This window comes from Antechinus flavipes, chromosome 1 (genome assembly GCF_016432865.1).
Source record: "Antechinus flavipes isolate AdamAnt ecotype Samford, QLD, Australia chromosome 1, AdamAnt_v2, whole genome shotgun sequence".
NCBI classification, from domain to species: Eukaryota; Metazoa; Chordata; class Mammalia; order Dasyuromorphia; family Dasyuridae; genus Antechinus; species Antechinus flavipes.
The window spans coordinates 193,261,599-193,277,015 of record NC_067398.1 but is presented as its reverse complement, the minus strand read 5'-3'; the positions used below and the strand labels follow the sequence as shown (position 1 = coordinate 193,277,015).

The 15,417-nt window shown below is 33.4% G+C and overlaps 1 protein-coding gene across 2 annotated transcripts in view; it reads right to left on the bottom strand.

Moving 5' to 3' along the window:
• YTHDC2 (YTH N6-methyladenosine RNA binding protein C2) overlaps nt 1–14,760 on the bottom strand; it is a 76,884-nt gene extending 62,124 nt beyond the window's left edge. The window contains exons 1-4 of one of the 2 annotated variants that reach the window (XM_051994439.1): nt 13,893–14,760; nt 10,749–10,839; nt 4,584–4,780; nt 1,986–2,185 (exon numbers count right to left, since the gene is read on the bottom strand). In XM_051994439.1, coding sequence (XP_051850399.1) covers nt 1,986–2,185; nt 4,584–4,780; nt 10,749–10,839; nt 13,893–14,100 — 696 coding nt within the window. In that variant the 5' untranslated portion in view covers nt 14,101–14,760. The remainder of the gene's footprint in view (nt 1–1,985; nt 2,186–4,583; nt 4,781–10,748; nt 10,840–13,892) is intronic. The other variant, XM_051994430.1, reaches the window with a different exon arrangement.
• Nucleotides 14,761–15,417: the final 657 nt, after the last annotated feature.

The window sequence follows — 15,417 nt, the reverse complement described above, 5'->3', positions numbered from 1 at the left end:
ACATCTACGCTCTCATCCCATCCTGTCTCATAAAGAGATTCTTTTATTAAGAACAGATTGGCCCCTAACTTACTGTCTTCAATCTCTTATCTATTTTTGCTTGCTGAATACAGACATATTTTAAAAATAACTTTTCCTATTATTATTTTAGAGTTCTAACCTTAACCCTCATTTTCTTAGTCAAAGTCCTAAAAAACAAAACAAAAACAAACCCAAACAACTCTCTTTCCTCTCACTCCTAATCCCTGGGGAATCTTGCTTCCCACCTTTTGGCTCAAGTGAAACTGCTCTCTCCAAAGCTATCTATCATAGATCTGTTATCAAATCTGGTGGTCTCTTCTCGTCTTCAGTTTCCTTCATCTTCCTGCTATGTTTGGTCTGGTTAATCACATCTTTTAGATATTGTATTTTCTCTAAATTTTTATTACTCTCCTCTGATTCTCCTGTCTGAGTATTGTTCAATCTTTTTGCTGCTTCTTTATACATATCCTGCTTTCTAACTGTGGGTACTGTACCCCACTGCTTATTTTCTCTCTTTTCTCTCTACATTCTTTTGATGATTTTATCAGCTCCCAATGGGTTTAATTTTCATCTCCATGCAGATTATCTTCATATCTTTAAATCCAACCATATCCTTTTTTTTCCCTCCCTGAGCTTTACTCTCACATCACCAACTATCTATTTATATGTTTCAAACAGAATATTCCTGAGAGAATCTCAAACTTAACATGTTCAAAATAATTATCTTTATTCATTACCCTATTACCTTTTCTCACAAATTCCTATTTTTCTATTCTATTCCAAATTTCTATTTATTTCCAGGATATCACCATTCTTCCAATCTCCCAAGTTCACAATTTTGAAATTATTCTCAACTCCTTATTCTGTCCTCATTCCATATATTCAATCATTTGTCAATTCTTGTCATTTCTAGCTCCACAATATTGCACATCCATTCATTTTACACTACTCAAAAGGGCTATCATTTTAATAGAGGCTTTTTATCACCTCTCACTTGGGACACCCCTAATGCACATTATGGTATCCTTGTCTCAAATCTCTCCTCACTCCAAATTCATCCTTTACTCTGCTACCAACATGATTTTCCTTAAGCATATGTCTGATTTCCACTGATAATCCACTATATTCCTCTGTTTGGCTTTTAAGGCCTTCACAACTTGGCCCCTGCCTAGCCTTTCAATTTCATTACACATTTTTCCCCTTCTCACACTGTTCTAACCCAACTGGCCTTCTTCCTATTCCTCACATATGATATATTCCATCTCTCATCTGTGCCTTTATATAAGCCATCTCTATGCTTGGAATATTCTCTCTCCTCACAGATACTTTATATAATTCCTTCTATATAGTCTTTCCTGATCTTCCCTGTGCTAATACCCTCAACCTTCCTCCTTCCTAAACTATCTTGCATTTATTTTGTACATAATTATACAGATGTGTCTCACATTGAATTCAAACTTCTTAAGGATCTTTAGGTTTTTTTTTCTATTTTTCTATTTTTGTTTTTTCTATGCTTATCATTTGGCACATTGAAAGCACCTAATGAATGCCTGTTGATTAAGTGATATAACACTATTGTGAAGATCTAGTGTACTAATCATATGGTTTCATTTCCTCTGTGATCTTTCTTGTTTTGCTATTAAAGTTCTTTCCTTTATCCAAATTCATTGAATTTTTATTCCCTGGTATTTCCTCTTAACTATTTTCAAAACATGTTAAGCTTCTCTTATTGTATTTCTAAAAACAAATACAATGTCTTGAATATGGTAAGCACTTAATAAATAGTTATTAAATTTTATTTTCTGTTACAACTAAAATGTTCTTATGTCTTCCTAAAAAGTACTATCTAATAGATGCAAATTTTGTCTAAATCATATTTAGATCCTTGTCATGGATAAAATGAGGCTCAAAACTACAAAATACAATCAAATATTTTTCTTTAACTGATTTAAAAACAAACAAACCTGTGTAGTCTTTCCTGACCCAGTTTCTCCAACAATCAAAACAACCTTATTATCTTTAATTATTTTGACAATTTCTTCTTGTTTCTCAAACACTGGTAAAGACTGTCTAAAAGAATCAAATTCTGATTCTCCCCTTTTCACTGGAATCTGAGGTATACCATTGTTCAGTCGTCCACTTGTCTTACTCATTTCTCGGTTTTCTTTAAAAAATGGAAAACACAATAAGGAATTAACAATCAACAGTGAATAAGATTATAACTCTAACATTAATTAATTTTATTTTCATTTTCATTGATAAAGAAAGATGTTCAGGTAGCTAAACAAAGCATTAAAAAAAAGAACAAAAGATGAAACAAGTAACAAAGAGAATGAAAATGTGTAGATAAATTTGTCATTCACTAAATGTAACCCTCAACCTTAGCATGGATGTACACATTGAATTTAAAACAGCAGTAACCTTATTGTCCTTACTTTCAGGAACCTTTATTATATTTGAATTATTTTTAAGTTCTAAGATTTAGTCTCTTGTTATAATAAATTAACATAGTAAGTATGACAGTAGAATTTTCCTACTTCAGCATGAATGTAGAAATAATCTGACAAAGTAAAAATAATAACTTAAAAAAAAACCCTCCAGTGGGGGGGGGGGGAACAGAATCAGATCAACATACATGATCATAGCAATGTTAAAACAAAAACACAAACAAAAAGGAAATAGAACTGTGATCAAAGACAAAGGCTAACATTGTTGGCAAATGATTCAATTTATCAAGCACACATTTTCTGAAAAGTGTTAAATTTCAAAAGTCAACACAATTATTATGTCATATCAAAAGTAACATAAACTAGCAAATGAAATCATCTTATTAGGCAATTTCATTTAACTGTTTTCTGGGGACTATACTTAATATTAGAGAATCTACCATTTCAAAACAAAATAAGTCAAGAAAAATATTTTTCAAAGTACATCATAAAGCTACTTCAATTAGAAACGAAAGTGCTTACTACCAAATTCATGGCATGTAAAATGAGTTCAACTTGAGAAACTTTAAACTTTCATTCTTCAATGAAAATAGCAATACATCTACATGTACTCAATCTGAATATTGAACTGCAGTGGGAGCAAGGACTATCTTATTTTTCTATTTGTATACTAATAATCTGGACAAAACATGAACTTAAAAATACTGTTTTCATTCATTTATTAATTTAAGTATTTAATGAAATATCAAATTTTCATTTCCACATCAAGATTAGGCTTATGTCAATCAATGAAAACAAATATGAATGATACAGCTCCAGACTGGGCATTCACCTCCTTCAGTCTGTTGTTAGAATGGTATCATTAAAGTTAAGTTCCCTGCATTACTGCCCCTCCATTCATCAGTCCTTATTAGGCAATTTAGAAAATATTTTCCCTTTACTCGTCCTATAGATAACAGGATAATCTTACTATGGAGTTAAGTTTGTTGGCTAAAACTCTATATAAATTTGAGTCCTAAAAAGCACTGGGATTTCACCTGGAGTGCAAAAGTCATTCCATACCCAATCACCTTTCTCCCTCTGTGTGCTGCTCCCTACAGTTCCAAGATTATTCCCTATTGGCTTCTGTGTTCCTCTGGTTACTGATGGTAATAATAAAGTTTTGTTAATTGCTTGACCTGTATGGTTCTATTATCTTCATCCCAATTCTTTTAGCAAAGTTTGATACAAATATTCAAAAACTACAGATTTGGAGAATGATATTATTGAGAAGTAGAACAGAAAACTTAGTTTAACATATTTATTCCAATATGCAAGGACTTGTGACTTTACATATGTAGGTGCTAATACTGATCACAACCTAACAAGATTTGGTTTTTGATAGGTACTATGACTGAAAAAGGCATCACCCTGTAGCAACTCTGAAGATGAGCCATATCCCAGACAATAAGGATCTGGCAAGATTGGTGATTCACTGACAGAACTTTTAAGATCCTAGATATATCTATGTGATGCGATAAGGTATTCAAATAGGACTTAAATGGAATTATTTATATGAAATGCAAATTTCAGTATCAAAACCCCAATTAGAGCATGTTAATTGAAAAAAATTAATTTAAAAGAAAAAAGTATGATACTCCAAAAAGTTAACAAATTGACCCAAACATCTTTTTAGCTGTAGTTTTTTTTTAGATAACTTTCTGTTATGGAGGGGAAAATGATGTAATAATGGAGCAATATTATTCCTATTTTCTACATCAGAAAATTAAAATTTTGATGTTTTTACACTTTGGAATATAGCAAAAAAAAAAAGGATGTCAATGAATATATTAAATATTTATTTCTAATTTCAACAATAGTTAGCTCTTAATAGTTTTCAATTCGAAACTAAGGTTACTGGTTAATTTTCTATCATTTCATTAAAAGAATAACAAACTCTGTACTATACATTAATGCAAACATTTAAATAATTTTACATTTAAATCCATATTCTATACAATGCAAACAATCAAATTTGAAAAGCTTGTTTCATTTCACTCTTAATAAAATTAATTCAAAAGGGGAGAAATCATCACATAGCAATATATATAAGGAAATTCATTAGAAGACGCATACCAGCTTCAACTGCAAATACATTTCCCCGTTCTGTCTTAGGCAGAAGTTCTGTACGTTCCTTATTCGTGACTGGAAATCTTTGAATTAGACTCCTAACAGCATGTTTTGTATTATGAGTCAAACTGCAGGTCATCATTGCATGTGCTGTTTCTGACCCATCTTTCTTCTTCACAGTTAGATATCTATTTGCTCCCTTTCTGAAAAATAATAATTAATAAACTATATATAATAAAAATAAGTAAATTAATAAAGAGCTATATTCCTAAAAAAAATTTGACTAGCTTCTTAGATCTGGGAGGACAAATAAGGAACTTCATCAATAAATGTGGATGATGAACAACTTCTCTGAAATTTCTAGTCTTAAAAAAAGTTATCTGCTATACTAAGAGGTCAAATGAATTGCCCACAAACTCAGTTTTGTGGTTGAAACTGAATTTTTACTCACTAAATACCTTCTAAACATTCAGTAAAAAGGGGTCATGTGTAAATTTACCCCAAAAATAACAAAAAGGCTTAAAATCCAATTTATAATCACTGAAAAAAGGCTTATTTATGTATGCAAATTGATTTTTCACAAGGTTTATGATTGATAAAACATCACCAGCTAAAAAAAATGCCAAATGGCATCAGGGATGGGGAAGGGAGTCAGTAGAAACAATCTGAACTATATCTAGAAATAATAAAACTTTTAGGTCCCCTGTCCAGACTGTCATCTGAGTGTCTCTTCAGTATGTACTTTGATACTATCATTCTTAAATAACTTTGCTGACAGAACCTAATGTAATGGATGTATTTAACAAATCGTAAGTTGGCATAGTAGTTAAAATAATATGCTTAAAATCAGAAAGATTCATCTTTTTGAGTTCAAATCTGGAATTATTTACTAGATGTGTAACTCTAGATAGGTAAGTCATAATGGAAATGACAAACCACTCTAGTAATTTTGCCAAAAAAAAAATCTCAAATGGGAAATAGTGTCAAATTGGGAGACTACTGAAAAATGACTTAACAATAACTCCCATGGTTATAACTGTAATTAATTGTAATGATCAATTTTAGCACCAGTGAATGCATCTTCCTAAAATCTTTGGATACAGATGCAAAATGTTGCTCATGTAATTGTGTGAAGAATGATTTTATTTTAAAAATGACTGATGTAAAAAACAACAAAATTTTAGTCATCGAAAGAATTCTACCATAATAATAATAAATATATAAATTCCAATGTGAGTCCTATTATCACAGCCTTACCTATGGTTTAACAAAAGATTAAGCAGCTATTTTAAGCTCAATTTTTCTCATTTGTAACGAGATATTATGGTATTAAAGTTCTTTAATGTGTTATTATTTGTGTTAAATATGATTCATAAAGTGGGGAAATACATGTTCTATCACCCTAAAGTTAATGGTCTCTTCAAGTCCTCTTCCAATGTAATGTTTCTTCATAGCACAAAAATGACACTGAGTGGCAAGAAACTGGAAGCTGAGTGGATGCCCATCAGTTGAAGAATGGCTGAATAAATTATGGTATATGAATGCTATGGAATATTATTGTTCTGTAAGAAACTATCAGCAGGATGATTTCAGAAAGATCTGGAAAGACTTACATGAACTGATGCTAAGTGAAATGAGCAGAACCAGGAAATCATTATACACAGCAACAACAAGATTATATGATGATCATTTCTGATGGATGTAGCTCTTCTCAACAATGAGACGATTCAGACCAGTTCCAATAATCTTGTGGTGATGAGAGCCATCTACTCCCAGGGAGAGGACTGTGGGAACCGAGTGTGGATCACAACATAATATTTTTCACTTCTTTTGTTGTTGTTTACTTGATTTTTTTCTCATTTTTTCCTTTTTAATCTGATTTTTCTTGTGCAGCAAGGTAATTGTATAAATATGTATATCTACATTGAATTTACATATATATTTACCATGTTTAACACATATTGGATTACTTGACATTTAGAGGAGAGGGTGGGAGGAAGGGGGGGAATTGGAACACAAGGTTTTTCAAGGGTCAGTGGTGAAAAATTATCCTTGTATATGTTTTGGAAATAAAAAGCTTCAATAAAAATAAAAATGAAAAATGAAAAGAATGACACTGGGTTCTAGATGGCAGCATTACATATGATCAGACAAATCCAATTAAAATCATTTATTATTTTAAAATACATTTTACTGACTTTTTTTTTGTTACTTACATAACCTAAATTTCTTCTTCTATTCTCCTTATCATTCTAATATCCTGGGACTGATAGGATACAACAGTGAATATCAATTGTTACAATCACAAATCTGAGGTACTGGTAGAGTGATTTATCCAATATTAAAAGAGAAAAAACAGAAGGCTAACTCTACCTGTAATTTCAAATACCTTTTGCAATTAATACATTACATTTCTATTGTCTTTTCATTTTCTCATTTTGTAAATTAAGAAGATGAAACCTTGACTTTCTATGTTATAACAACTTCTGAGGAAATCACTATGCTAATAAGATTGAGAATTTTTCTATTTATATATTTATGGTATTTCTTTTCTCTCTAATTATTCATCAAATACAATCTGGTCATTTACACTAATTTGTTGAATTGGACAGTAACTTTTAACAGGTGTCTCCATCACACATCTTACTATTCTACTACTTTTTCCCCCCTTTCTTATTTTTTGGATACAGGTGTCTCCTACTTTACCCAGGCTGGAAGTGTAGCAGCCACTGAATGGTTCAATCTCACTGCTGATATGTATGGAAGCTTTAATCTGCCTTGTTTCCATCATGGACAGTTCACTTCTCCTTGGGCAGCCTGATACTCCCCCCACATAAACTCCATCAGATTCCTGGGCTTACCATACAGATGTCAGATTTAGTGAGAACAACTGATCAACTTTAGTTGTATTACATATCTCAAAACTCCCAAATTCAGCCTACCTATTAGAAGAGATCACAGATGTGCAGCACCATACTGTCAAGTACTATGTCTTTTTTGATGAAATGTCAAATGTCTTATACTTTCTTATATAAGCTTCTTTTATATATACAAATACAATCAACTTAACTCTAACTGTACTCTTCATTCTACAAAGTGAGAAACTTGCCTCTTTCATGGTGAAGATACACCTAACTTGTCCAGAGAGTAATTTAAAAAACATCAGTGGAACTCTAAGATAAATTTTAAGGGAGAGCTGTATGAGTAACAGGCAAATTAACAAGGGTTATTTCAAAGAAGTTATCGTTCAAAAATTAGAAAAAACCACCCATATGAGGTAAGGGGACCAAAAAGGACGAATGGGTAAGTGGCCTCTAGAAATTAAGGCAAAAGAAAATTTACTCCTTTGAGTGAATCAAATACAAGCAAAGGAAGAAGATACCTAAAGAATCAGTGGAACAACATAATCAGATTGCTACAGCTATTCTTAGGTATAAAAAAAAAATAGTGGGCAGAGAAAAGGGTGGCACCATCAGAAATGCTGCAGTATCAGAAAAGGAAAATAGCACTTTAAGAAATGTTACCTTTATCTACTTCCCCTCATACTAGACGTTAACTTTAACCCTTTTCTTGATCTGCATAGTCCTCTATTTTCCTAATTACTTTCCACCAAATGGCAATGCAACTTAAGGACCACAGGAACATGATCTTTTCTATTTGTATCCCAAGTGCTTGCATGGTATGTTCTTTTGTACATAATAAATCCATTTTCATTCATTCCATAATTCATTATCACCAATATAATTCTTCTCTTTGTCTTTTTTTCTCTGGTCTCTGTTGATATCTCTTCTATCAATGTTTTGATCTTTTACCCCCAAACAGATCCCTCTTCTTTATCTGAAACTAAATACAAATTTCCAAGTAATCAGCAGTTCATATTCCAAAGATATTTTAGTAAACCAATTATTTAGAATTGGGAATTTCCCCTCCCTTTTGTAGTTGTGCAGTTGTTCAGTCTTAAATTACACTTTGTGATCCCATGATCCACAGCACACAAAGACCTTCTATTTTTCATTATCTCTTGAAGTCCGTCCAAATTCATGTTCATTTCTTCTATGACACGATCTATCCTTCTCATCCTCTGTTATTCCCTTCTCTTTTTGCCTTCATTTCCCAGCATCAGAGTTTTTTCCAGTGTCCTATCTTCTTATTATTTGGCCAAAGTATTTAACTTTCAGCTTCAGTATTTGACCTTTCAACGAACAATCTGAATTAATATCTTATTAATTAAGTCTTACTGATTTGATCTCCTGATGTCCAAGGGCTCTTCAAAGTCTTCTTCATCACCTTAATTCCATTGTTGATTCTGCAGTGCTTAGCTTTCCTTCGACTTCAACTCTCATGAGCCATACATTGCCATTATTTTGACTATATGGACCTCTGGTGGAAAAGTGAAATTTCTGCTTTCTAGTATGCTGTTCAGATTTGCCACAGTTTTTCTTCCTTGGAACAAACAACTTTTAAGTTCATGGTTACATTCACTATCTGTAGTGATCTTTAAGTTGAAGAACATAACATCTGACACTGTTTCCATTTTTTCTCCCATCTACCAGGAAGTGATGGGACCAGTGTAATATAGCTAAAATATTGTATACTTAAAATTAGGAAATAACCACAATAGCAGAAGACAATATTATTGTAAACATATAGTTCTCCTTATCCTTTGGGGGCTGACCTATAAACTATCCAATATTAGTAATTGTTTCTATGGGAAAATGTGTTACAAATTCCAAATAAAACAAATTCCAAATAAAACCCAACAAGCACATCTTTCCCTTTCTGAAGCACTGGCAGCAAGAAGGGAATCTAATATCTCCCAGTGAAGAGATTAAAAGCAATAGCCCCTACCACAATAAGGATAACATGGGAGTTCTCTAGACTTAAAGGCAACTATGATTATTTAAAGGGTATTTGTGGATCATGTGTAAAGAACTGCCTGTATAGTTCTTTTTGCTGGTATTATTATTTTGGAATTTTACTTTTCTTTTTCTTAATATAGAAGTTTTTATCATGGGGTTAGTTAACTTGTTTTTTGTGCTGATTATTTATTTTGATTAAGTATTTATTTGTTTAACTATTTATCCACTTCAATAAAGTCTCCTTTATAATCTTATGTATTTTATTTTGTGCATTTAAAAACATTAACCTGAAGAGTCATGATTTTGACCAGATTGCCAAACTGTCCCATGATGTAAAAGAAGTATTTCAAAGGTAAATTAACAAATAAAAAATAATATCTTTTCTCAAAAACAAAATATGCTCAAAACATAGTTTTTTCATTAAGGCTACCTCTCAAATGGACCCTCATACCCTTTCCCCTCTCCCCAACTTGTTTTATAAAAATGTATATAATTATGTTAGTAATATATATATGAATATAATTTTGAGACATTAGCTCCCTATTTTGCTCATGCTAGAAGTACAACAGCAAATCATGAACCTAATTCCCAAAGTGATGATACAGAACCTTCAACCTGTCTTTTTTTTCCCAACCTAGGCCATTTATAGCCTTTCCTTAGGCAGCCTAAAGTCCTTCCACCCCAGGGCCTCATTATTTTGATACCAGATTTAGTGCCAATACCTAATAGACAGACATTAGAGCTACTTAAATCAGAATCACTAAACTTATGCAATCTAACAGCCTCAGCCTTCTCAGAAGCAAAGGCTACAAATGTATGCCATCATGCTTAGTCTTATCATTATTTCTAAAAACTAAAACCTAGTCAGGAAGAGGAAAAAAAAATAAGAAGAGGGCATGAACAGGTATAATTCCTTATTGAAAAAAAAAAACACATCAACAATAAAACAATGTCTATAAACATACTTTGTGGTATAAGTGAAACAAGCAGCAGGTTCTATTTCTGCTGTTTATTAGTATGATATTGGATAAATATTTTGACTTCTCAGACTTTAGTTCTCCCATCTGCAAAATAAGGGGATTAAACTAGCTAATTTCTAAAAATCACTTCCTATTCTATATCAAGTCAAGACCATCTTTTTCTTTCCCCAATAAGATAGCTTTAACTACAAATATGAGAAAGAGTATACAGAAAAGTCAAACATGGTAAATAAAGTGTTTCTCATTTCTTTCTCTTCCCTCTTTCCATAGATATTGATAACTATTAAAAGTAGGCACAATTTCTTTTGATAAGAAAGGACATATTAACTTACCCTTTGCTTTTAGAGACCAAACCAAGAGACTGACTTAATCGATGAATAAAAGCTCTTTCAGTACTGGTTAAAGAAGAAGGAAATTCCATTTCTAGAAAAAGAAAAATAATGGTCATATAAGAAGATAAACCTTCTGTTCTTTTCTTTAGCCTTGGCTAAAACAAAATACTTGAAATCTCATTTATTTTTACTATGTTTATATGATGGTAAATACATAAAATTCACTTCAACAAATATTCACTATTATGTCAGATTTTATATTATTATTTAAAGCACAGGAGCCAAATGTTAAGCCTTGCAATGAAAAGGCAATTATTATATAATACATACATAATTATGATTCAAAAGCTTCATTTGAGCTACTTTTTACTCTATCTCTCTTTTTAAAATACTTTTTAATACTATCTCTATTTCTTTAAATACAATGTTTATACACTTACCATGCCCTTCCTCTCTAGTTCTAATTCTCCAGTTTTTGCATATCTTTGAAGGCCTAAAACAATATCATTTCTTTCAAGAATTCAGCTTTAGTTGGAAGTAATCATTCTGTATTCTGAATTAATATAACACTTTATACTTTCGCTCTCTATATTGCATTACAGTTATTTGTACTTTCACTTTCTAGTTCTCACTTTATGATTACCAATTTTATAAAGTCTAGGAAAATTTTTACTTCTTGAATTATATAGTATGGCTTCATATTTTTAAAAATACAGAAATGTCAACCCAGACATTTAGATACTTTGATAATTCAAAACATTCACTGAATACTTATATTGTATTTAATTTATATTTTAACATATTTAACATGTATTGGTCAACCTACCATGGTGGGGAAGGGATGGGGGGAAGAAGGGGAAAAATTGGAACAAAAGGTTTGGCAATTGTCAATGCTGTAAAATTACCCATGCATATAACTTGTAAATAAAAAGCTATTAAAAAAAATTAACTGAATGACTACTATACACTAGGCAAGGCCATGTTAGAGGTAATTCTAGAAAGGAAAAAAAATGTTGTATTTTTTTTAGATATAGTTATATCTATAGATATAGTTTTGTTTAGGATTGTTGCAGTTTGTGTTTATTGAGTGCTTACTATGTTTCGGCACTGGGGAATATGCTGGGGATATACATGCAAAAGAAAATAGTCCTCATCCTCAAGAAGCTGATATTCTAATAAGGAAAGACAACATATTGAAGAGGAGGTGAAAAGAAGTGAAGAAAAGGAAATATGTGAGATGGGACGCATGGGTGTATAATTAGGAGAATCAGGGATGGCTGGTTTGGGTTTTTTCCCAGATGAAGGCTTTATGAAAAACTCATTAAGGTGAGCAAAGTGAGAAGACAATAAGACATGGTGAGTTGGTATAAATTTCCAGGTCTTCTGCCATATACTGCTTCTGTGACTTCAGGCAAGTCACCTCAGTGCATTAGGCTACTCTCTAAAACCATAAATTGCAAATAAATCTTCATTGAAGTGGAAGATACTTACCAAGAGCTCTCTACAAATCACAGATCTGTTTTAAAAACAAAAACAAAAAACAAAAAAGATCCCCCAAAACTCAAAACTTCTATACATGTCACTATTACTGTTTTGGACTGGAATCTTGTAAAGGATTTTTTGTTTTTTTGGTCTGCATGAAAGTCTGGTGAAGTTTAAGGACCCTTTCTCAGAAGAATGTTTTGAAAGGCATAAAATCAAATATGTTAAACTTATGAAAGGAAAAAATTGAAGTACAGTTATAAAATGGGCCCTAGGTTAAGAACCCCTCTCCCAGAGGTACTGAACAAGTCTGATTCACTTTGTGCAACATCAAATTCAAGCTTACAACCACCAAAACTTGTATGTTTTAAACTTTGGAAAGCATTTTACATACATTGTCTCATTCGAGACTCCTAACCTTACAGAGTAGGTTTTTCTAGCTACTATTATCCACATTTTACAGATAAAGAAACTAAAACTCAAGTGATGTACCCAGGGTTCAACAGTTAATAAGTGTCAGAGGTCAGATTTGAGCCTAGCTAGGTCTTCCTGACTTCCAGCTCAGTGCCTGTGCACCTGGGTTCACAATGTCATGACTCCATGACTATGAAGTTTTACAATTTGAACTCCACCTGCAGGCTAGAGGTAATGATTACTTCACCTAGAGGCAAATAATAATAAAAATAATAAAAAAGTTAAACTTTTTTGGGGGAAACTATGTAGAATTATTAGTTTGTGACAAATGTACTAAATTTTGTTCAATTCTCTGTTGAAGCTAGCTGTTTCATGTGCTGCCTCATTAGTGTCCCACTTGGGACTTCATACTATGTGAAAAATAAAGAACCTTTTTCATGGACTTTTTAATTTTTTTTTTTTTTTTAGTGAACAAGTGTTTATTTTCTCTCCCATCTAACTCCCTTCCCTCCTTCATACAACGAAAGAAAAAAGAAAAGAAAATCCAAATTATTATAAAAATATGAATATGTAGCTGTTATGCAAATTCTCCTACTGGCCACATCAAAAAAAAAAAAGTCTCATTTTGCATCCTGCATCAGTCCTTCTTTCTCTTTTTGCACACCGTGCATCCTCATAAGTCCTCTAGAATCATATTTGATTACACTGAACAGAGTTCTTAAGTGTCTCAATGTTGTTTTTCTTTACAATGTTGTTGTTACTGCAAAATTTCTTCTTTCAATTCATTTTACTCAGAATTCTTCTCAGGCTTCTCTGAAACTGCTGGGCTAACTTTTGCATCCAAATACCTACTTTTTTTTTTTTTTTTTCCTCTTCACTGTCCTGATATTTCAAACAGAATCCTTGATGAGGAAAAACCTGGGAGGAATCCCCCAATTAGATCAGTTTGTGTTCTGAAATTTATGGTGTTGGAGACTGAGCAGAAGAGGTTAGAGATTAGGTGATTTAGGCTCACACGGTGAATCAGGCTTTCACGCCTTCAAATGTCAGCTCTCTATCCAATACACAAAGATGCTGCACAGCACTAAGAGCAAAATTTCCTCCCCTTAGAGCGCCCTTCCTGAGCCCTGAATGACAGCTGACTCACTCCCCGCGCCAGGGATGGGAGGATACTGCTGCCTGGAGAGAGGGGAAACGAAACCAGAGCCCGGCAGGCGCCGGGGGAGGACGGCCTGACCACTCACTCACCCCTCTGATCTCCATAACGAAACCGCTCCAAGGCGATGTTGACCGCTATCTTCACCTCCTCGTCAATGCGAATGTCCTTCAGCCCCTTGGCTCGGCCGCCACTTCCACTGGAGCCGCACTGAGAGGAGACTCCACCACTGCCGCCGCCGCCGCCGCCGCCGCCTCCAGGAGCCGGGGGCCGCGGTGAGACGCTGCTCGGCCTGGACATGGTACCTGCCGTCGACCGCACTGAGGAGACCCTGACTGACTGATGGGGCGCGAGGCCGGGGAAGGCAGGACCCAGACCGAGCTTCGGAGACCACTGACAGGGTGCCGAGAAGGGAAGGTATAAGGGACAAGTGAGAAACCTAAAACCTGGTAACAAGAAGGATCCCACACGCTGGAGAGTCCAGAGGCGGATACCCAGCCACAGTTAGCCGGGGCACCGCCACTCTCCCACTTCAGCGCGGCTAAGACTACGGCGACGTCGGCGACGTGACGTGATCTGACCTCAGCACGTCGCCGCGGGGTGGGGGCTGAGGGAGCTCTCCAAAGATGCTTAGATGCATGGAAGCGATCCTAGGATTTAGACATAGGCAAAACGATACAACTCAATTAAAATTGAGGCTTAAGGAAACAAGCCCAAAGGGCCCAAGATAACAAGTAAGACCATTTCCTATTTTCCTGTACTTAATTCCATTTATGGCTTCATCTGCAGCTGCATCTCCTGTCTCCTTTATCTCCTAATCCCTCAAGCAGAAGCTGAGTTTCCTCTAGGGGGTCTCATGATCTGATATTTCTGTGGATTCTCTTTCATAAAGTCTTTCTTTTTATTATGACCATGTCATTCCTCTATTCAATAAATTCCATTGGTTCTCTAATGATTTTAAAATCAAAACTTCTATGTTTAACTTTTTTTAAAGTCAATATATTATTATATAATAAAACAGTAATTGTCAAAACTATCTGGTACTGGTTAAGAAATACAGAGGTGGATCAGTAGAGTCTAATTACATTACATTATAGTAATAATATTTATTTACATTACATTATATTACATTACAATAATTACATTACATTATAGTAAATGATTATATTAATCTAGTCTATTATAAACTCCAAAACCCAAGCTTTTGGAACAAAAACTCTTGGAAAAACTGGAAAACAATATGGCAGAAACTATATATAAATCAACATCTCACATCATATACCAAGAAAAGTTCAAGATGGATACATGATTTATTCACATAGGGTGATATCATAAGAAAATTAGGAGACTGTGGAAAAGTCTATTTGTCAAATCTATGGATAAGGGAATTTTATGACCAAAGAAAATATAGAAAACATTATGAAATGATCATAAAATAGATAATTTTGATTATATTAAATTGAAAAATTATTCCACAAACAAAACCAGTGCAACCAAGATTAGAGGAAAACAGAAAGCTGGGAAACAGTTTTTACAGCCAATGTTTTGGATAAAGACCTTATTTCTTAAATAAATTGTGAACTGAGTCAAATTTATAAAAATACAAGTCATTCCCCA